Raw genomic sequence first — 22,942 nt, 5'->3', positions numbered from 1 at the left:
AGCATGCAGCAAATGGACACAGAGAGCAGACAGCAAGCAAGCCGCAAGGGGGAGGGGAAATTAAATAAATAAATACAGACACAGAAGAATGCACAGCAAATGGACCCAAAGAGCAGACAGCACACAAAGAGCCACCAGGGAGGAGGGGATATAAAAAAAATTATTGAAAACCCCAAAAACTTAACTTTATGCATATTAAATCTAACAATATTTACCATATTCAGAGTTAAATTTTAGAAGTTTTGAAATATTAAACATAAACCTGTTACATGCTAGCCTAAACAACATACTTTTCATAAAAATAACTATATTTTCCAAAACTAAAACAAATAGTGAGCAAAGGGCATGTTTTACATCTTTGAAAACCTCTTTAATGTCTGGCTCAGTGGAATACAACTGGATCATCATATCTGGTTTGGATTCAGTCGCTTGTGATTTGTTGCTTTGATTAAAATAAAGGAAAAAAATCTGGCCTTATACAGATGAATAGTCAAAGATGGAAAGATATTTTACTCACCTTTTCATGTAATTCCAGATAGTCTTCTTTGACATCTCACTAAAACTCAACAAGTAATAGTTTCTTAAGGGTTAGTTGCAATGTGGAGTCTGAGACCATATCAATAAAGTCATGGTACTGTGTTATATATAATCTATTATTCTATCTTGCAATTTAAATGGATTTTTTTAATCCATGCATGATTTTGACATCATGCATTGGTCACTTGGAAAATATCAGTTCACTGAGTCGTGCAGATCTTCCATATGTTGACACATTTCATTATAAAAGCAAAAAACAAAAGGAACCCACACTCATTAATGCTATCGTTGATCTCACATGAAAAGTCCTAAGTATAAGGATGCTGTCAAGATCACAGTGATTGATACAAGTTTTCCAAAATTCTAATTTTTGCTTGAAAGCTCATGTTGTCATTGGCAAGAAATTCCATCAGTTGTCTTCCTTAAAGAAATAGCTCACCACATTTATTTTCAGGAAAATATCTGCCAGATACACAAATCTGAATAATCCTGGTTTGCCTGTCAGTCTTTCCTTCAAGTAAAAATGGTAGCTAATTCAATTTTGTAAAAAAGTAGCTAATTAAATTTTTCTTTGAGTCAACCATTAAATTTTAGTATGCCACACAATTATTTAATGGTTACTCCCATTTCATCACATAGAAATTTTAAATCCTTAAATAAAACTGGCTTTTTTCCTCCCTGAGTGTGTGTGACAGTGAAAAATATATACCTACTAGTTAAGTTTAGTGCCACTGTTTTGATGTACTAAGGGAAAAGTAGATTTATCCAGCATTCCTTTTGGACTATCTATGAATTTTCAAGACAGTACAAAATAATACAAATAACATCTTAGAATTTTTATGAAAATAGTCTTGACCTTATAGAGCTCCAGAATTTATGGTATAAAGTGACATGGCCATTACTAGAGGTCAGTTTGAAGAGCACCCACCATGATGGATTTGCCCATCTAGAGTTTTAGATCAGTCCCATTCTTAGTCATATATTGCTTAGATTATGTCTATAATGGACAGTGGGTTAAAGGCAGAACATGAAGGGCAGGAACATTGAAATAAAACATGCTGGTGAGAAGCAAAAATGTTATAATAACTGAGAACACTTTGCTACAAGACATTTGCTCTTAAACTACAAAAACTAATGGTATAAAGAGGAAATACCATTACTATTATTTCCAGATTTGATACTCGTATATTAGAAATAAAGAATTTTCACATCAACAATGTGGGCAAAATACTTACAAAATATAAGCTTGGAACTTCCTTTTATTCTTTGTTATTTATAAGCAAAATATAACAGATTTTAAAAATTTACCAATAGATTTTTGTCATGGGTGCATTCTGAAAAGTCAGTGATGAAAAATATTTACTTCAGTTTTGAAGGGGTTCTATTTTTTTTTCAGTTAGACAAGTAGCTTACTAAGGAACTGAGAGAAGAGAATAGAAATGGGAGAAAATAACAGATTATGGGTCCCTGGTATTCTTGCAGGCTGGTCCAAGCAGAAAGAGAGACAAAGAAGTGGGCTCTATTTTTGATGCCATAGCACAAGGTAGAATTCCCATCTCTATGGAAATATATATTTGATTTTGAATCATTCATGACATATCTTTGAATTTATATCTTGATAAATGAAATTTATGTCTGTAATAATTTAAAAAATAATTGAACAGCTTACCTTACTAGTTGGATAGATAAAAAGATGTGACTTTACATATTTATTTCATTTCTCTTTTAATATGAAATAAAATAATTTTTTAAATTCAAAAGCACATTTTGATATTCAGCTAAAATGATGAAATTAATTTAGAAATTCCAAAGGGTGCTTCAGAAATTATATATTACTATAAAAGAGACTGTCAAATAGGGGAAAAAAGTCTGCTAATGATATAGTACACTACAGTAGTACGTAAAATACTAAGCGTGCATTCAGTGTATTGGGGCATCTCCATGTTGTAAACAGTAAGACATATATCCTCTCTACATCAGCAGGAAGGAGACAAGGAAAATTCCAGAATTTCAAATAATCAGGAGTACGACAGGCATTCTCAACTCCACATATAGGTGATTCCCTCCCACTCCTGTCCAATGGAGCTTGTAATTCTCTGAGTTCATCGTTGGGTTGTAACTTCTGCTTATCACATTGCCATATTACTTTTCTCTGGGTTTTAGTCTTTCATCAGAATTCCAGTCTTCCAAGAAGAATTACCAATTATTCCAATAGTAATTGCTTTATTATCTGACCTTTCAGAGAAAGCTAGGACCTCAGTCCATGCACTGCAGGATATTAAAAGTCATTCAAAGCTCCTTAGGACTTGGCCTCCATCTTAGGATTCAGGAAAGCCCTGTGGGAAGCAGGGGAGATAGCATATTTACTCCCAAGATAGATTTGTGCATCTTGCTGGTGTTCTTTCTTTTCCTATGACCACAAAATGATCATAGTCATGATCAAATTTGTTTCTCTTTTCAGGACCATCCTCACAATATCTAGGCCTCTGAGCTTCCCATGGACCTATAAAAATATTTGACATTAGAAAAAAATTAGTAGCAGTAAAATTTCAAAAGAAACTGCCACATTAAAATTAATGAATCATTATAAAGTGTGACATTAGGTTAACTTCATTAATTTTTAAATTCAGTATCAAAACAATTTTATGACATTGGAAAAATAATTTCTGGCTTGGATTGTATAATCCTGTAAGATTCCTGAGGGTGCATGACTACTGCCTAGAAATTAAACAATCGTGAATTAATTGGATTATTCACAGTCTAATAATTTCAAAGGCAAAATTATAAAAGTATATTCAAATTATATACAGGAAAAATAATATTTAATGTGGGGCATAACATTATTTTAATACATTTGCCAAAATATGTGGACAGAAAATTTAAAACAAAGTGATACTCATGGAGGCTTTAAAATAATCCTGGCTATTAGGTGCCAGTTTATTTCAATAGTATATACATTATTTCAAAAAATGCCTTTCCCAAAAAAGAAAGTAGAATTTGCAATAAACATACTTTGGTGCATTAATAAAAGACCTCCCTATGACTTCCATGTTGCCCTGAGTCATGGAACAGAAACTTTCAATATCATCATGACTGAGAAAATCATGATATGACTCTGCTGGTATATTAAAATATTGTGTACTAAAAAAACAAGATGAAGAAAAAGATACATATCAGAATTAGCCTAATTTTATTTCTTTGATGCTAGATGAAAGTGTTTGATGAAAATGTGCTAATCTCTATTGCTGTGCAGATAGAGGGGTTGAGAACAGTCATTTGTCTATGTTTTCTGAAAGCAAAGCAAACTCCAATATTCACTGTAATAGCAATGGGACTTGGAGCCTTGGAGATTATCTTGTAACAATACTCAGGCACGTAATCCTGAACAGAAATCCAATCCACCTATGGTGAAGATGAAAAATGATTATCTAAAAAACAATTTAAAAAAAGCAATGAAAGGTTTTACTCATTAAGAATTTAAAAATGAAAAAAGGAACTACTGAGTGACACAGTCTAATGAGTACTTACTTTAGAAAAACTTAATAAAGATGATGAGTTACTGCCTGGGAAATACCTGGTGATAATACCGTGATAATGGTTTACTCCAAGAAGTTAAAGTGAGTATGTGTCCTATTTTGAAATCTTCCTCCTCTTTCTTATTCTTTCTTGTTCTCCCTAAATTTGATCTTCACTGAAATTGGACAAATAACAGCAACTTTTACATTTAGGCTGTTTATTAACGGAGTTTTCAAAGAAAGGTGTTCATCCTTGAATGAATGAAAAACAAGTGCCTTCTGGTTCATCGTTAGTCTCCTAATGGAATAAGGTTTGTTTTTTTGGTAGATTGCGGGATGAAAACTTTATTTTAGCTCTCTTTCTACGCCTATGTCTTTGTTTTTTGCAACTCCCCTAAGCCACAGAGTTAGGTCACAAAGAATAGCTAATTTCCAAAGTAAGTGATATAGACTATTTAACTTTGATTCCACAGCTCTAGAGAAACTCTAGTAGGCTTGTTTAGAGGCAGAATATTCTCTGGGATTTTCTGGATTGCACAGAATTCCTTTGGCCAAAGAAAACTTGTTGGACCAACCACATTAGGATTTGTTCCATGAATCTGGTCCCACAATCACCATAACAGAGTCCAAATGCATTTAAGTTAAGGGCCAGTGGACCTGAAAGAATGAATAAGCTAAAAAAAAACAAACACCTTACAATTTAAAAAACACCCCTACCACCTGACACCACTGAGCAGCAATGTAATGGAGTTCATGTGTGTGTAAACAATGCATTTATGTCTGTGTATGTATATGTACATAATGAAATTATGGTAATCAGTCTCATCCAGTACCTGGAGACCAAGTCATATCCCATATGAGGTGTGCTGGGATTTGAACATTTGGTTGCGGGGCAAGGAAAGGAAGACCAGACCAGAAGAGGGACCTGACTCCCAAACTAGCTATGGGGAGCTAATCTAGTAGTTTTCATTGTAATGTGCAGGAGGTGGTCAGTGATTTGTGTTTAATGCCTAAGGGTAGCTTGATAAACCAAGACATTATCTGGACTGGCATCTGAGGGAGGTAACATAAGGCCTTTCCAAGTCTTGGTGATAACGGGAGTTTGCCTGGATTTTGGCAAGGGTCAGTGTGTGTGTTAGAGATATCAGTATCTCTATTTCAAAGAGTCTGATTAAGGCTTAGCAGGGAAAGTTAATCCAGAGATACATTACTTAAGCTAAAAGGGCTTCAATTCTGTCACTCATTATTTAATCGCATAAGCATAAACTTGGAAAAATCTTATTGTAAAGGGATATTCTTTGCCATCCCTTCCTAAGAAAAATATTGAATTTTCTCACTTCCTGTGACTAAATGTGCTACCCCAGTAATGGAATATAGAGAATCATTGGAACATTAAGAAAATATGTCAACCAGGATTCTGATGGATGCTTTACCTGTTATTTTATAGAGTAAAAAATAGTTCCCTAAGGTATGCAAGGATTTATTACTCCTAGGAAATGAAGGTAATTTACAAATTACAGTGATACTTTATCTATGACGTTGTATGACTCTCATATTTAAATAACCTCAGGGAGACCATGTGGTGTTTGCAAGAGTGGTTGGGCAGTACTAGAATCACCTATACAAAACCAGGGTGGGTTTTCCAACTTCATGACTCTTGAAATGGCTTCTAGAATGTCCTTTCCTCTTACTTGGGAGTCACCGCCTTAGTAAGTAGGAGAACAAGGTCTTAAACCCAGGTCTTAAAACATTCTACTTCATATCATTTCCTCGATTTGCTTTTAGAAGTTGCATTGACCTCTTCTAGGCTAAGGTGAGTGTCATCAGGGAAAGAAAAGTACCAATTTATTGAACGTTTACTATGTGGTCCCACCAACCTGAATGCACAGAACCAGGATAGATAGCAGCAGATGCTGTGTAAGTTCAGAGGCAGGAAAGAGGTGAACAAGGTCATAGAATATTTGCCAAAAGAAGTACACATGGAAATAGATCTTAGAAAATGGGTAAAATTTGATTTGATAAAACAATTGGCCAGTGCAAAGGAACAACTTGAAAAGGATGGAAGTGGAATAAAAAATGGAGATCGAGTAGGAAGGCTGAGTTGTATATATTTTGGGAGCAGGAAACCATGGAAATTAGGGTGGACCTGATAGGATGGGGCCAGATCACAGAGTATCTTTGAAAATTTGAGGGAGTTTAAATTTTTTTTGATATAAAAAATTGAAAACTTAGAAAATTTTGAGTAAAGTGGTTGGCATAAAAGTAATCTAGCAAGTTCGGTTGGGCAGCATTGTCCAGGTTAGTTTTGAGAAAAATTATTATGAAGTCAGGGACCAGCAGGGGTTTCACGTGTGTGTGTGGGGGGGGGGGGCAAAAAGTTTATGGTAGCAGGAGCAAAGTGATAAAGATGTAGGAGTCATTGACTAGAAAGAAAGCAAATTACTAATAGGACTAAAAATAGATAGAAAAAAGAAAGCACTGAATTTAAAAAGTACAAGAAGTAGAGCCTAAATTTCTAGGAAAATGGAAGCAAACAGGAAAATCAGAAGGGGGATCAAAGCTACTGAGGACGAGCTCTAACTTGGTTTTGGTCATGAGGCAATATGGAAGCCAGATGACCAGAAGGCACTGGGGCTCAAAAGCAAATGAGAGCATAAGGAGAGGGCAGAGCTGTAGGAACCTCCATGTAACTTAACAGAGAGAAGATTACGTAAGAAGCCATGAGAATGTTGATGTTCAGAGGGAGACAGTGCAGAGGCAAAACAAGAGGCAAAGAGGCAAAAAGAACTGAGGCAGAAGAGAAATTAAGCCACAAATGTCAGAGATGGGAAAGGGGAAGGCACCTTCAAGAAAGAGGGTGTGGTCCACTGCATTCAATGCAGAACAGGAAACGGAGGCAAGTGCTACCACGCATGCACATGCATATGCCTACATGCTTGTGTGTGTGTTTGTGCACATGCATACATGTGTCAGTGGAGGTGAGATCCCACATTCAACCAAAGCATTTGTAATGTGCCAGACATTTTCCTCAGAACTTTATATATAACTTCCTTCCATCATACCCACAATTAGCTGATCTATTCCCCATTATCCTAGATACTAGGATATTCTATTTTTTGTTATTTCCTTATAATATAGGAATATATGTAAAGTAATTGAAAGGAATGAACTCTGAAATACTTTTGACTTCTGGATAGGTTGGGAAAACACCAGGATGCTCTCCACTCCAGATTTTGCCAACCACTCAACCCTCAGTTGGGAGGTGCTAATGACTACAGCTTCTATAAGACCCTGCCTTCCCTGGCTCCCAGAATACAAAGGCTGGATTTCAGATTTATCTGTAAAAATGATACTGTGGCACCCTGTACTTCTCTGTAGCACATTTCCCAATTTTCAGTTAACAATTTTGCGTTTAATATCTATCTTCCCACAGAAAACACAAACCCCATTAAAGTATAGATAATTGGTGTCTCATTCACTCATGTCCCTAGCATCTAGCACAGCCCTTTGTGTGTAGTAGGCCTTTGATAAATGTTTGTTGGGGTAACAGAGAATAAATGAGCTCTTTAAGCTTTACTACCCAGTAAGTAGATAATAATGTCCCTCCCAGGCCTGTTTGGTCTTTTGGCAAAAGCTCTTCTGCCACCCAATGGTTCCACTAGGAGGGCTTTTCACAATGGCATTTCATATTCAAATGCCTATGTTGTTGCTTATGTTTGTCTTCTGGATAGACTGAGCTCCCTGAAGGCAAAGGTGGGATCCGATTTGTTCATTACTCTCTGTCCAATTGCTAGTACATATATTATGATTATAAATGAATAGATGCCGAATGGTGAGGACATGATTATATTCATCTGATTTGAAGAGAAATAATGCTCGAAGAAGTGAAAAACTTTGAAGGTTATACAACCCATAAGCAGTAGAGTCAGATTCAAAATCAGCTCTTCGTCAAAAGCCTGTTCATTATATATTTTCTCCCACAAAGCCAGGGGCACAGAGAAAAGACTACTGGATTTGGCCAGAAATCCTTTTAAGATCATGGTTTCAATATGGAAGTGGGGTGCTGTTTAATAAGTAGAAAGAAATGGGAGAAGAAAGGTGTATGTGGGTGAGGGTGTGTGGGGCTGTGTGTGAATGTGTACAAACGTGTTTTATTCTATGTCTCAATCTGGGTGTCTGTGAGGGGTGCAGAGGGAATGAGTAGTGTAGCAAGAAGGCAGTTGGGAGAGGGTAAGGTTGGTAGTGAGAAAATCCTAAGAGGCAGATAGAGTCAGTGATGCTTCCTAAAGCTTACTTCACATGGAAATAGCAGAAAGATAGTTCTCTTCCCAGAGTGAGCAGCACATTTTCTTTTCTTCCATCAGAACTGGGCACCTTCTGTCTGTTTGGCGCCTGCTTGCTGAGTGTGTCACTTCTTAGTAACTTAGAGATGCAACATCTTTTGAAGCTAGTTGTTTGAGTTTAATTTGTAAATGAATTTTATAATGAGATACTTTTTGCAAAGCACTAGTTTAATTTGCATAACCAATTACATTAAGCAAATATTCAAGGAACTGAAATGTTAACTAAAGGAAACATAATTGTTATATTGAAATGCTTGTTTTAGAAATATATGAAGACAGTGTGACTGGGGGAATGAAATAGAAACTGAGATTCAATTTGGGATGGATGGAATGGGGGTGGCATGGGGCATTTTCATGTACTAGGTTTGTGATTTTTGAGCAAATTAACTATCCCCACTAGGCCTCAGGTTTCTAATTTGTTAACTGAGTCATTTATAGATAGCTCTACAACTCTAAAGAATGTCCTTAAGATTAGCTATCATTTAAGTGTACCACAAACAGGATTTGGAATGTACCAGGAGTTCAAAAAGTAACAGTTAATATAAGTTTGTGATTTTTTTCTTTTTAAAGCTTTTTCCTATCCTCTTTATCAAATATCTTCAAATATATCTTAAAATCAATGTCTTCCTCATCCCATGAATTCTCTGCTTCTTGGATGAAGGTACTGCTCTCGAGCCCAGAATTCTAAACTCTGCAACATCCTGTCAACGAACTAGGAGCTAATCTGATCTCTTTAAAAGGGGACTGGATTAGGGGAATTCCTATTAATTTTGAAAAACAATATTATGAAAGTTTGCAAATGTCTTAGAAGATAGGTATGAAATTTAAAGGAAACTTAGGTAAGCTGGAGAAATGATACATTAAAAACATGATGAAATGTAGTCAATATCAATGCAATGATATAGACTTCAAAATGAAAGGAAAGGAAGGGAGGAAGGAAGGAGAGAGGAAAGAGGGAGGGAGGGAGGGAAAGAAAAATAGAAAGGAAAGGAGAGAGAGAAGGAGGAGGAAAAGACAAAAAGAAAAATTGGAGATGAATAAAACATTTAGGACATGAGTCCTATGGACCAAAGCTGAAATAAAGCACCCAAAAAAATCATGTTTTCCTTCTTTCCCTCAGGGGGCCTTGTTGTTCCAATAATTCTTCTATAGGAAACTGAAGCTACATGTAGTAAAATGTACAAGGGAACAAGGCCTATGATTTGTCCTTTATTCTCTAGGAACCGATATAAAAATAAAGCTCCTTTTAGCTTCAACTGTTAGGAAATTGTTTAACCACCTGCCAATTATTAGGAGACATCAGAAATATTTTGTGTATTCCGAGAACTTTAGCAAAGCAGAGAGACAAGGAGCCTGAAAGCCTTGTCATCTGTGCAGATGTCTCTGGGCTAACACTCTCTCTCTCTCCCCCTTACCTCACAGAACCTAAAGTAAGCTGCAAGCTAGGCCGGTCTGCATCCACATCAGGTGTGCCTCCTCCGTCAGTTCCTCCTCTCAGGCAAGCCAGTGACCTGCAACAGAGCCAGGTACCATCATCGTTAACCAGTCGTGAGTGACTTCCTGTGATGCAACATGCCAAACGCTTCCCACTTCTGTCTGTCGTGTGTTGCTGTAGACAACGTTTGCATTTGCTTTTATTTTTCTCTGTGTGTATGGGTGGGTGGGATGAGCTGTGGCAGTCTGTGTGTTCATCCAAAAAGGAAAGTCTATCTTCCCTGTGATTAGTGAAACTTCCTTTGCTGTTTGTTACCAAATCGTTTTTGTCTCTGGTTTCCATCATTCTGTAATATAAATGTAGTAAACTTGTACTCTATGTATTGCCTTAGTGGTTATTTTTTTAAATTCTTTCTCTCCTCCATGTTTTGTGTACTTTTATACTGTCTCTGAAAATTTATCAACATTTGATAAATTTATCTACTTTGTTTTATGTAGATTTCTTTCTAACTGTTTTGTCCACAGCACTTGCACAGATGTTGTCAATGAACTTGTACATAATGTTTAGCTCTTATCCTATTATACTGTAATATTTGTAGCAGTTTTACTTTTATTTTTATTTAGCTTGGAGCATGATCATAAGAAACTGTGAATATCGATGTCCTTATAAATAATCATACATCAACTCATTTGGATTGAACATGGCAGCTAGTCTTTCTTCTTTCTTAGGCCATAGAGACAAACTGAGCGATCAGATAATCTAGGATATTTACCAAAAAGTGTAGATTAATAAGGCATCCTGAAATAAATGACCTTTTTCTCTTATACCGACAATATCAGAAATGTTCTCAGAAAGAGAATGTAAGTGTCTTCATGCATGGTAAATGAGATCTCTATTATTATTTGGAGAAAAGAGACAAGAAATAAAGGCATAAGCTAAAATATCACTTAATCCTTTACAGTACAGTATGTTGCTCTGATGTTCATTTGGGTGCATGGTTGTGTATGGGGAAAAATCACTACACTTAAATGTCCTATCTATAACTTATCCAATAGGAATTCAATGTGTTGACTTACTTTGTAAAGCTTACTCATTGTGGCTGTGAAGTGTTAAAGGCGTTAAATAGGATAATGTCATTGAGCAGAGGTTTCTCTCTGCTTCCCAGCTTTAATCTTTGCATTCATGAAACACTTCTGAAATAGTAAATTATCAAACTAGTAACGATACCTCCAGGAGAACTGCCCGTCACTGATTAGCAAATTACATATTCATCAATGATTTAAAATGCTACTCTGAAAACATAACTGGGCAGAATAATTGCTTTTGTTTTCTAATGGGGGGACATTGCGTTTCTCAGTGTTTTGATCTCGCTTAAACACACACGGGATTTGATTTATGAATATATGAAGTGTCGACAAACAAGACATGAGAGGCTTCTCTCAAGGGCATGTCAAGTGTTATTCATAATGTCCTGTGTCTTTATTTAAAATGTTAAATGACTTTATAATTAAATATAGTCAGGTCAAACATTTTCTGGATATAGAAAAGGTAGAGGGAATGAGACAATAAATAATGAGTTAAGAAATAAATAATAACACTATTAGCATCACTAAGATAAACTGTCACCTTAGTTGATTAAGGCTATTCACAAATGTTGCGTTTCCCAATATCTAAAATTAAAATATATATTGGATACAGAAAGGAGAGAATTTCAGTTAACTGGTAGAGGATTGCACTATTACAATCAATTTTCCAAGTACGAGGTCCTTGGTACTATATTACCCTCAGTCTATCAGTGAGGTTTTGTTTTCTTGGTTTGGGTTTGGTTTGTTTTCCTAATTGTCTTCACCTTTTCCTAATTGGGCCTCACTTTCTGTTCCTTCAACCCTGAATGAAAGCAGGTAGAACCCTCAGGGCATAAACTTCTAGAACAGAAGCAAATTAAGACCTTTGTGCCTTTGCATTAACAAGCCTTTGCTCACCTGATGGGATGCTCCTCCTCCTTCAAAATACAGCAACATGAGAGAGTTCCTCACACTGCTTATGCGTGGTTTCCTTACTCACCAGCAGAAATTCTGGCCCACAAGCCATATCCAGATGGGCCGTTAGGACTACTAATTAAATAGTGGGCTCTGAGGTCTCTTCTGTCGCATGTTACCTGTTGTACTTTTTACTGACTTCTGTATTCTGGAGCTAAAGGAGTGAGCATAACTCAGAAGCACCTTGCTCTGGACTCCTCTGATTAGCATGCAACTAAAGTCAATGAATACATACTATAAATCCTCTTCTTAATAATTCCCGTATTCTCATGGCCATGACAGAGATGGTTCCTGAAGTTGCAACTATGACACTGGCCTTTGCTCATCACCCAAGGCAACAGTGAAAGATATTTAAACATTTGAAACTGAATGAATATTTATGCACCAGCTAAGAAATGGAACATCTAGTAATATCAAAGAATCGATCACCCTGGTGAAATTTTTAGTCATTTTACAATACCAGCGTTCCTGATAATTATCCAAACACAAATTCCTTAATAGGAAATCAATTCACTTCTTCCTAGGAAATACTGGAATTTCACGTGATCTATTCAAAACAAAAAAAGCAGAGACTAACTCTTAAAAGAATTCCAGTGATGCTGTCTACCGAGCAAAGTGCCCTGGTCATATCACAGGGCATTACTGCTCGTTTAGAAGGAAAATGTGCTTCTCCTCAGATGGTTCTCATTCATCTATTTCAGTTCTCTTGGTCCTAGTTTGTCATTTACCCATTCTTGCCATAGCTGGAACTTTCAAAGAAGTACTGCAGGTTTTGCTATTTCCCCAACTTCTGGACATGTATAGACGAGGGAGAAATGACTGACACTTCCCCCATGAGTGTGTAGCCAATAGTGACTGAGTCCTCCCCAGTGGTGCCTAGGACCAACCGTGACGGAGCACCCTCCAGGGGAACCTAGAGTCAATGGTGACTGAGCGCCCCCCAGTGGTGCCTGGGACCCAGGTGACTGAGCACCCTCCAGGGGAGCCTGGAGTCAGTCAGTGGTGACTGAGAGTCCCCGGAGGAGGCAGGAGTTAACAGTGACTGCTCACCCACAGAATATTGGTATCAACAAAGAAGAAGCCAAGAACACTTGGCTTTTGCGATCTGTTTTAGCTTCAGGTAGCTGCCTCAGACACAAGATCTGTAGAACTTAATAATCTCATCTGACAGGAACTTCTAAATATGTAAGAGAAAATGGGAAGCTCAGGGAAGCAGTCAAGTATAAGTTCTAAAGCATTTTGACTTTCTCCATAACACACAAATCTCTGGAACTCAAGAAAGAGGAATGCAAACCAGATTTTTTTTCCTTTCTGTTTTAATTCACTCCTAAATAAATAGACTAGGCATGGGACAATTGGTGACATTTCCCTGGAATTTTATTGTGATGTACCCATGTGTTTTGGCATTTATCATAATGCAGATCTTTGAAAATTAGACTGAATTTCTGTGTGCAATTAAGTTATTTTCTTTTCTTAGTCATAAAAGTAAAAATGTATATAAATAATAAATTGACCTTGGAATGCAAGGCACTTTTTTTTTTTCTTTTGTAATGGAATAAAAAGCTATGTACTCAGAAGAAAGAGATGTGAGTGCATTTATAAAGAGCAGATGATCTTCATGGGAGTCCTCATCCCTTGCTAAGAAAAGGCTTACCTGTTCAGGCAAATCCCTTGGAGAGCAGGTTGTCCATTGTCTTGCTGCAGCAGGTGATGGAACAGCAAGTAACACAATGGCCATATGCAAACCTTGCTTTCCTTCAAGAACAGAACAGCCCCTAGGATAGGTGTCTTTAAACAGAAGTGCCTGCTCTCTTTGGAAAAATGTTCGCAAGAAGTGTTTGGATTAGTCTTTCTGGGAAGGAAGAAGATGAGCGTCACATCCTCTACAACCCACACACACACTCAGAATGCTTATATGCACACATTCATGAACTCACACTCATACTCTCCTGCATTCACACACTTACACTCACCCACACTTTTTTTATATACTTCAACACCCTCACCCACACACACTTATACACACTCATGCATACTCATATGCTTATACTAATACACACACTCTCACCCTCATACACACTCACGTGCATTCACACACACACACTCCACATTTTTTTAAATAGCAAATCCCCATGTGTGTCGCCAGGGAGACACAGAGTTTAGCAGTGATCTCTGGAAGTGAAACCACACCTTCTCCCTGCAGCTTGCTTACCTTTCTAAACTGGATTACCCCTGCTCGCCCTTTCTATGGGGGAGGGAGTAAGCTAAGGCCATTTGTAACTTCCTCTGGATATACATTTCCAGCCTGACAGCACCAAATCTCATTAGAGATGTGAACACACTGCCTTTGCCCCTGAAGCCATCAGCTCTTGTTCAGTGGGCCAGGTGTGCAAGGATCACTGCTTCGTCACCACCAAGGACATGCTCTCACCAGCCACGTCATCCCTTGTGTTCACTTTGTAGCTATCAGGCAGGCTAGTACGCCCAGTGCTTTAAACTTGCCCCTCCAAGATTATTTCTTAAACGTCTACTCCTTTTGACAGCAGACCTAGTACTCTTGCCAAGCTCCTCAGCCGAGTGTCCCAGAGCAAAGCTAAATGAAAGATTTCCTGGGCTACCCAGAGAGGAAAGCAGGAAGGCTTGTCTTCTCCGGGGGGCTCCACTGCTGTGACGTGCGCCAGCCGCGGGCCAGCTTTCATGGGGAATGGAAGAGCATGTTGAGGTGCCCGGAGCTTGATGCATATGCAGAAGTGTGTTTCTGGACATGCCCAGATGCCAAAATTGTTTCAAGAAACTTGAAGTGAAAAGAAAAAAAAAAAACGGTAGATGGGAAATCTACTGGGAACAATACCCGTGCAGGAGGAGAGAGGATTCCTTGGCAAGGACTGTGTCTGGGTCAGCGGCGTACGCATGACACGCGGCAGAGTGTGTGGCCCTCGGTGATACTTCGTTGACTGACTAAATGTCTCTGGGTGTAACTTTGAGAAAAAAGAAAAGCTTTCACAAAATCAGATTCTGTCCCTCTTTCCGATTCCTTTAATACCTTCAGTGCAGTGGGATGTTTTGATTTGCCTGACAACTTGGTTGTACATGTGTGATGTTTTGCCTTAAACAGTTTAGAAGACTACAGCTAAATCTCAGGGTCTGTGTGTGTTCTGAGCTTTCATGGAACTCTCCAGCTAGGCAGGCTGTCTGCACACACATCTTGTACAGGAGCCAGGGGCGCATCAGGAAACAAAACACAAAGGAACCCAGTGTAGCTGGAACATTCCACGATTTAAAATGAGGATATAGGAAGGAATCCAATTTCATCCACTGAGTCCCTGGCCCCAGCTCTGCAAAATGTCACCTTTAAAGTGTGTCCTGATTTAATTTCACTTTCAATTCATAGGATCGAGAAGAAAAACAAAACAAAACCCAAGGGCATGGGAGCTCCCTGGCATTTTCTCTTGAGAATTCCCATGCCAACATTACCATGGATGTGGTGTGTTCCTCCAAGACTATTTAAGCTTTAGTCCAGCACCAGGCCCCATAGATTTAGAACATATTGATTACGAGGTTTCATCTGAGACCTTTTCAAGCGCTTCCCTACAAAGTAGCTAAATTTTGGTGGGGGACAGGGAGAGGAATGAGGGGCACATTCGGTACCATGTAGCTCAAATGTTGAAAAAATGTTTCTTTTAAACCCTGTAATAGTCCAGGTCCTCTTATCAGACCTGAACTGAATGCTCTGCATTTTATTTGCACCTGACACAGCTGATGGGATTATATGCTCATGTCTATCTCACTTGGCAGAGATGGGAAAAAGCAGAAACAGAATATATAGCCCACGAGCAAAACTGAACTCACTTCATGAATTCATAGCTTCCCACCCCCAGGACTTCCTCCAGGCTATGTGATCTATTTCACAAGCAGCTTTGATTGCTTTCCTCAGTATACATGCAAGTTAACCTGACATATGTTTTCATATATGTAGACAGCCAATAGGGCACTTGGAAAACCTAAGTTTAAGATACAATGCATGCATCATGTTGGAGAAGTGTTTATCTGTACTAACTTTAAATTGTTAAATAAAGTGTTATGTTATGAGGATCATGTTACAAAGAAATTATGGTTACTTGCTATAATAACTCTATTTATTGAGGAAATTGGATCTGGCCATGTGAAATGCTGAATAAATTCCTATTGCAAAGAGGATTGTGAGTGACTATATTGATCTATTGCCATGTATAATGGCATAAGTAGCATGCATAGCATTATCTTTTTTTTTTACCTTTTCCTTTTTTCAACTGAAGTTTATCATTTACACATTAACAGCTGTAAACAGTAAGTGTATACTATAGGTTGTGAACTTACAAAACAAACATGCATATCATCATAGAGGGCTCACATACTTTACTGCACCACCAACACCTTGCATTGTTGTGAAACATTTGTTAACAAACTATGAAAGAACATTGTGAAGACATTACTAACTATAGGCCATACTTTACATTTAGTGTGTTTTCCCCCCAACCCACCCTGTAAATGGCATCCTGTATTAGCATTATATATTTGTTATAGTTCATAAGATAATGTTTTCATATTTGTTCTATTACCCATAGTCCATCTTTCACCATAGGATTCTTTGTGTTATACAGCCCATGCTGTATAACATGTGTTGTGCAATCCATTCAAACTATACACTCAGGGCTCTCATATTCATCACAGAGTTGTACTACCATAACTTCAGTCAATTTTAGAATTTTTTCATCACTCCAAAAGGAAAAAAAATCCCATACCCTCTAAAACCTCCCTATTGTTACACCTTAGAATGTATATATCTTCTTTGCCATTGCCACAAAAATATTTCAATATTACTGTTAACTATAAGCCATAAATTACATTAGTTGTAATTTTCCTGTATATCACCATATGCTTAACAGGTTGTAAAGAAAGTAGTCCACATCTACCACCCAAATCACTATGTTATACAGTACCTATATTATTCTTTAAATTGAGCCACACTCACATACATAAATCAGCAATGTCAGTTATATTGACTATAATATCTTACCATCAACTCTATTAATTTCCACACATTTACAAAAAGACTTATTAAAAATTCTACATACAATAAGCATCAGCTCCCGTTCTCAACCCACATTCAATTTCCTAGTAACCTATACTCTAGAGTTTGCCTCCATGAATTTACTCATCATTTTAGTTCATGTTAGTGAGACCATGCAATATTTGTCTTTTTGTGTCTGGCTTATTTCATGCAACACAATGTCTTCAAGGTTCATCCATGTTGTCATACGCATCCTAATATCATTTCTTCTTACTGATGAATAGTATTCCATCATATTTATATACCATATTTTGTTTATCCACTCATCGGTTGATGGACACGTGTGTTGTTTCAGTATTTTAGCAATTGTGAATAATGCTTCTATGAACATCAATGTGAAAGTATCAGTTAGCATCCTTGCTTTCAGTTCTTCTGAATATATTCTTATTGCTGGATCATGTGGCAATTCTATATTTAGTTTCTTGAGGAACTGCCAAACTGTCTTCCACAAAGACTATACCATTCTACATTCCCAAGAAGAGTGATCATCCTCCATCCCTTATAATTTTCTGTTTTTTTAATTAGTGACCATTCTATAAGATATTGAAATTATATCTCAGTGTAGTTTTGATCTGCATTTCAATAATAGCTAATGATATTGAACATTTTTTCATGTGATTCTTGGCTACTTGTATTTCCTCTTTGGAAAAATGTCTATTCAAGTCTTTGGCTCATTTCTAAAATTTGGTTGTCCTTTTTTCATTGGGTTTATGATATCTTTATATAATGTGGATATCAAACCCTTATTGGACATTTGGTTTCCAAATATTTTCTCCCATTGAGTAGGTTGCCTTTTCACTTTCTTGACAAAGTCCTTTGAAGCACAAAAATGTTTTAGCTTTGGGAGGTCCCAGTTATCTATTGTTTTTTTCTCATTACTGTGCTTTGGGTGTAAGGTTTAAGAAACCACTGTCACCACAAGATCTTGAAGATGTTTCCCTACATTTTCTTCTAGGAGTTTTATAGTTGTAGCTTTTATATTTAGGTCTTTGATCCAGTTTTAGTTAATTTTTGTATATAGTGTGAGATAGGTGTTCTTCTTTCTTTTGGATATGGATACCCAGTTCTCCCAGCACCATTTGTTGAATAAGTAGACTGTTCTGGCCCAGCTGATAGGTCTGACAGCCTTGTGAAAAATACTTTGCCATAAATTTGAAGATCTATTTCTGAACACTCAAGTCTACTCCATTGGTCAACATCTCTATCTTTATACCAGTACCATGCTGGGGTTTTTGTTTGTTTGTTTGTTTGTTTTTTACCACTGTAGCAAAGTAAAATGCTTTCAGGTCAGGTAGTGGGAGTCCTCCAACTTCAACCCTATTTTTAAAGATATTTTTGGCTACTTAGGACCTTCCAAATAAATTTGATAATTGATCTTTCCAATTCTGTAAAAGGCTGTTGGAAGTTTTATTGGGTTTGTGCTGAATCTATAGATAAATTTGGGTAGAATTGACACCTTAATGATATTTAAGTTCATCCTTGAACCCAGAATTTCCTTCTATTTATTTAAGTCATCTTTGGTTTCTTTTAGCAATGTTTTGTAGTTTTCTGGATGAAAGTCCTTTATGTCCTCAGTTAAATTTATTCCTAAATTTTTTAATCTTTTAGTCTCTATTGTAAATGGGATTGTTTCCCCTGACTTCTGCTAATTGCTCACTAGTAGCATATGGAAATGCTACTGATTTTTCCTTATTAATCTTGTATTCTGACATTTTGCTGAACTGATCTATTAGTTCTAGTAACTTTATTGTGAATTTTTTGAGATTTTCTAGATATAGGATCATGTTCTCAGCAAATACTGAAAGTTTTACTACTTTCTTTCCTATTTGGATGCTTTTTATTTCTCTTTCTTACCTAATTGCTCTAGATAGAACTTCCAGAACAAAACTGCATAACAATATTGCATCCTTATCTTGTTCTCTATCACAGTGGGAAAACTCAGTCTTTCTCCACTGAGTACAATGTTAGCTGTGGGTTTTTCAAATATGCATTTTATCATCTTGAGAAACTTTCCTTCTATTCCTATCTTTCAGAGAGTTTTCATCAAGAAAGGATGTTGGAGTTGGTCAAATGCCTTTTCCATATCAATCAAGATGATCATGTGATTTTTCTGCCTCAATTTAGTAATCTGATGTATTACATTCATTGCTTTGTCTTGTATTGAACCACCCTTACATACCTGGGATAAAACCCACTTGATCATGATGCATAATTCTTTTAATGTGCTATTGGATTTAATTAGCAAGTATTTTATGGAGGATTTTTGCATCTGTATTCATTAGAGAAATTGGTCTATAATTTTATTTTTTTCATGTCATCTTTATCTAGCTTTGGTGTTAGAGTGTTGGCTTCATAGAATGAGTTTGGTAGCAATCCCTCCTGTTCTATTTTTTTTGGAAGAGTTTGAACAAGATTGGTATTCATTCTTCTTTGAATGATCAGTAAAATTCACTTGAGAAGTCATCTGGTCCTGGGTTTTTCATTTTTGGGAGGTTTTTGATGACTATTTCAATCTCCTTGCTTGTGATTGGTTTATTGATGTCTTCTATTTCTTCTAGGGTCAGTGTATGCTATACATGTGTTTCTAAGAATTTGTCCATTTTGTCTACATTGTCTAGTTTTTGGCATACAGTTGTTCATAGTTATCCTCTTATGATCTCTTTTAATTCCGTAGGGTCAATAATAATGTCCGCCACTCATTTCTGATTTTATTTATTTCTGTTTCTCTCTTTTTTTCTTAGTCAGTCTAGCTAAGGGTTTGTCAAATTTGTTAATTTTTTCAAAGAACCAACTTTTGTTCTTTTGTTTCACTCCATTGTTTTTTGTTCTCAATTTCATTTATTTTTTTCTCTAATCTTATCTCTTTCCTTTTGCTTATTTAAGTAAAGTGTTCTTTTTCTAGGTCCTGCAGGGGTTCAGATGGGTTTGATTTTAGTGTTCTTCTTTTTTAATATAAGCATTGAGGGTTGTAAATTTTCCTCTCAGCATTGCCTTTACTGCATCCCATAGGTTTTGATATATCGTGTTCTCATTTTCATTAGTTTCAAGATATTTACTGACATCTTTTGTGATTTCTTCTTTGACCCACTGATTTTTTAAGAGTGTGTTATTTAACCTCCATATATTTGTGAACTTTCCTTTTTTCCACCTGTTGTTGTTTTCCAGCTTCGTTCCATTATGATCAGAGATAGTGCTTTGCATAATTTCAATCTTTTTAAATTTATTGAGACTTATTTTGTGACCCAAAATATGGTCTATCCAGCAGAAAGATCCATGAGCACTTGAGAAGAATGTATATCCTGCTGTCTTGGGGGTGCAATGTTTTATATATGTCTGTGAGGTCTACTTCATTTTTTACATTATTTAAGTTCTCTTCTTCCTTATTGATCCTCCATCCTGTTGTTCTTTCCAAAGATGAGAGTGTTGTATTGAAGTCTTCAACTATTATTTTAAAGATATCTATTTCTTTCTTCAGTTTTGCAAGTGTGTGCTTCATATATTTTGGGGCACCTTAGTTAGATGCATAAATATTTATTATTATTTCTACTTGGTGAATTGCTTCTTTTATTAATATATAATGTCCTTCTCCATCTCTTATAGCAATTTTGTATTTAAAGTCTGATATTAGTATTGCTATTCTAGCTCTATTTGTATTACTGTTTATGTGGAATATCTTTTTCCAAAATTTTATTTTCAGTGTATTTGTGTGCTTGCATGTAAGGTAAATCTCTTACAGACAATATATAGAGGGCTGATTTTTAAAAATCCATTCTGCCAATCTATGTCTTTTGATTGGGGAGTTCAATCCATTAACATTAATGTTACTACTGTCAAGGCATTACTTACTTCATCCATTATATATTTTGACTTTCCATTGACCTATCTTACTATTATTTGTTTTTTAACTTTTTTGTTACCCTTTCTAATAATCTTCATTTACATTCTTCATGCCTCTCTTTTCTGTCTTTTCTTTCAAGGTTATAGCACTCCCTTTAGTATCTCTTGTAAATCTGGTCTCTTGGTGACATACTCTTTTAGTTTTTATCTTTGAAGACTTTAAAATCACTCTCATTTTTTTTTAAAGATTTGTTTATTTTTATTTATTTTTCTCCCCTCCCCCCCCCCAGTTGTCTGCTCTCTGTGTCCATTCACTGTATGTTCTTCTGTGTCTGCTTGTATTCTTGTCAGTGGCACCTGGAATCTCTGTCTCATTTTGTTGCGTCATCTGGCTGCATCAGCTTTCCATGTGTGTGGCACCATTCCTGTCAGAGTGCACTTTTTTTGCACTGGGCAGGTCTCCTTATGGGGCACACTTCTTGCACGTGGAGATCTCCTACATGGGGGACACCCCTGTGTGGCATGGCACTCCTTGTGAGCATCAGCACTGCACATGGGCCAGCTCATCACATGGGTCAGGAGGCCCTGGGTTTGAACCTTGGATCTCCCATGTGGTAGGCAGATGCCCTATCCATTGGGCCAAATCCACTTCCCCACTTTCAGTTTTGAAGGACAGTTTTGCTGGATAAAGAATTCTTGGCTGGCAGATTTTCTCTTTCAGAACCTTTAATATATCATATCGCTGCCTTCTCACCAGCATGGTTTCTGATGAGAGATTGGTACTTAGTTTACTGAGCATCTCTTTTATGTGATGACTTGTTTTTCTCTTACTGTTTTCAAAATTCTCTCTTTATCTTTTGCACTTGACATGTGAATAGTAGGTGTCTTGGAGCAGGTCCCTCAGATTTATTCTGTTTGGGGTACATTGTATTTCTTAGATATTGATATTTATGACTTTCATAAAGGTTGGGAAATTTTTAGTCCTTATTTCCTCAAATATTTTTCTGCCCCTTTTCCATTCTGTTCTCCTTCTGGAACACCTGTAATGTGTATGTTTGTGTGTTTCATGTTGTCATTCAAATCCCTGAAATCCTGTTCCATTTTTTCCATTCTTTTCTCTTTCTGTTCTGTCTTTTCAAATTCAGATGCTTTGTGCTCCAACTCTCATATTCTGTCTTCATCCAATTCAAATCTGCTATTATATGCCTCCAATGTATTTTTATTTTTTTATTTTTTAGTTTTTTTAGATTTATTTTTATTTATTTATTTATTTAATTCCCCTCCCCTCCCCCGGTTGTCTGTTTTCTGTGTCTATTTGCTGCGTCTTGTTTCTTTGTCCGCTTCTGTGGTCGTCAGCGGCACGGGAAGTGTGGGCGGCGCCATTCCTCGGCAGGCTGCTCCCTCCTTCGCGCTGGGCGGCTCTCCTTATGGGTGCACTCCTTGCGTGTGGGGCTCCCCTACGCGCGGGACACCCCTGTGTAGCATGGCACTCCTTGCGCGCATCAGCACTGCGCACGGGCCAGCTTCACCAGGGTCAAGGAGGCCTGGGGCTTGAATCGCGGACCTCCCATGTGGTAGACGGACGCCCTAACCACTGGGCCAAAGTCCGTTTCCCTCCAATGTATTTTTAATCTCTTCCATTGTGTCTTTCATTCCCATAAGATCTGTTACTTTTCTTTGCAAACTTTCAAAGTCCTCTTTGTGTTCAACCAGTGAGGTCTTAAAATCCTTAATCTCTTTAGCCATAGCCTTGAATTTATTAAGGAAATTTGTTTGGATATCTGTGATTAATTTTCTCAAATCCTTTGTTTCATGTGAAGTTTTAATTTGTTCCTTTGACTGGGCCATATCTTCCTGTTTTTTAGTATGGCTTGTAATTTTTTTGCTGGTGTCTTGGTATCTGATTTTTTTTAATGTGTTTATTCTGTGCTCAGTTTCTCTCTTTAACCTATGACTTTCTTATTTGTTGGCTTTTGCTACTAAAGTTTCCTCTGTTCCTTCTCTGTGAATGATAGTCTGTTCTCTTTGTTTTTTCTTTGCCTCTGTATATTTTTAATAGTTCTTTTGTCTTCTCTTGCTGCTATTTCCTGGAAGGCTAATTTTGGTAGAAGTGTCCTCCCTGGAGA

The 22,942-nt window shown here is 37.0% G+C and overlaps 1 protein-coding gene across 2 annotated transcripts in view; it reads left to right on the top strand.

Moving 5' to 3' along the window:
- The window catches only part of NYAP2 (neuronal tyrosine-phosphorylated phosphoinositide-3-kinase adaptor 2), a 281,902-nt gene that overhangs the window by 210,288 nt on the left and 48,672 nt on the right, over window positions 1–22,942 (top strand). For both annotated transcript variants that reach the window (XM_058300020.1, XM_058300021.1), the window contains exon 7: window positions 9,818–9,921. In XM_058300020.1, the coding sequence (XP_058156003.1) occupies window positions 9,818–9,921 (104 nt within the window). The remainder of the gene's footprint in view (window positions 1–9,817; window positions 9,922–22,942) is intronic.

The sequence above is a fragment of the Dasypus novemcinctus genome, chromosome 7 (genome assembly GCF_030445035.2).
Source record: "Dasypus novemcinctus isolate mDasNov1 chromosome 7, mDasNov1.1.hap2, whole genome shotgun sequence".
NCBI lineage: Eukaryota > Metazoa > Chordata > Mammalia > Cingulata > Dasypodidae > Dasypus > Dasypus novemcinctus.
This window is presented reverse-complemented; position numbering and strand designations above follow the sequence as displayed.